General features: G+C 45.2%; 1 protein-coding gene across 1 annotated transcript in view; it reads left to right on the top strand.

Annotated features, from left to right (window-relative positions):
* The first annotated feature begins 1,006 nt into the window (after positions 1 to 1,006).
* The window catches only part of Sp3 (Sp3 transcription factor), a 53,692-nt gene continuing 53,309 nt past the window's right edge, over positions 1,007 to 1,389 (top strand). Inside the window, exon 1 of the mRNA XM_048811968.1 lies at positions 1,007 to 1,377. Within this exon, the coding sequence (XP_048667925.1) occupies positions 1,007 to 1,377 (371 nt within the window). The remainder of the gene's footprint in view (positions 1,378 to 1,389) is intronic.

Raw genomic sequence — 1,389 nt, 5'->3', positions numbered from 1 at the left:
ACTAAAAAAAGTAAATAAAAAAATAAAGGTCCATTGTCAACTAAAATATTTTTTTTAAAGAAAACTATTGACATTAAAAAAGCCAACAAAAAAAATTAAGTGTAAAATAGTATACCATTTGTACTATTCAAGTATTCGACGTGATTTTTTAGTTCAATATGAAAACAAAAGAACTTAATATTAGATGAATCCTGTTCTAGTACTCAGAATTTCGAGTATTTTTTCATGGTTGTATTTTTTAGGTCAATTCCCTGAAAATTTGATTTTTGGGGGGCATAATTAGCAGCCAAGTACAAGTTTCTCATCCTATGATAGGTGGCATGTGTGCATGCTTTGGAAGTGAGATGCAAACTTGGTCTCTGGCAAATGGATACAGAATTTTTTTAGTTCGTGCACACAGTTTAAGTGCTTAGACTTTACATCATTCCCTCAGCACAACCTCACTTATTACACAAAGTATAATAATCAAAATAATTGAAACTGATTTGAACCTGATTTCTAATAAAAGGCATATTGTGGGCACCGTTCCCACTTCTTGAATTTAACCTTCTTGGCAACCAAACCTAAGGATAATAGGCAGAGATGTCTCTTAGTTGGCAGAACACACAATAAGACCTAAGTATGTTCCCCAAGGTTGATAGTAAGAATGTCAAGGAAGCCAAAGAAGGAAGGAGTGTTAACCTAATCCAAACTAATGCCCAATTGTTGTGGGACTTTTTCAGGAGATACCTGACTTCATATGATTAAGAAGTAGCAATGTATGTGTGTGCAGCAAAATGATTTTTTTTTTTAAAGGGATTCTGTCCCACTGAACATGTACATGCTTCGTATAAAATCTACTTTGTTTTGATGCCACTGGCTAGAATTAAAGATCTCTTCCCATGTGTGAGGTGACTTGCGATTTCTTTTTGCTTTAAATGCCTGCCTCCAGGGTGGGAGACGGTTGGAAACCTGGGTCTAAGGGGGATGGGAATGGGATGGCTCCGACTGTGAATCTGAGAGCTGCATGTGTGAGAAAAAAAATCCTCCTCCAGCCTCGGAGGGGGTGTCTCCCCCAATACCAGCTCCCTCCCCCCGGGCTCGTGGGGCGGGTCTGGTTTGTTCAGTAGCAGCAGCGGCCGCAGCAGAACCCCGGGGCTCAGCGGCAGCGGCCTCCTGGCAGCGCGGGGAAGCGGCGGCTCCAAGACCGCGAGGCCCTGGGGAGATCCCACCGAGGCTGCCGCCGGCATGGAAGAAACGTCGTGCGGAGCCAGAGCCAGCGGGGAAGGATTTCCTTCCCAGCTCAGCGCCCCTACAGGTTGGCGGGGCCTGCTCCGGGCATCAGCGAGGTGGAAGAGGACTGCGCCGTGGGCCTGGCATCGGCAGCCGGCGAGCGAGGCGGGCACAGCG

Source organism: Marmota marmota, unplaced genomic scaffold (assembly GCF_001458135.2).
Source record: "Marmota marmota marmota unplaced genomic scaffold, marMar, whole genome shotgun sequence".
Lineage (NCBI taxonomy): Eukaryota > Metazoa > Chordata > Mammalia > Rodentia > Sciuridae > Marmota > Marmota marmota.
This window is presented reverse-complemented; position numbering and strand designations above follow the sequence as displayed.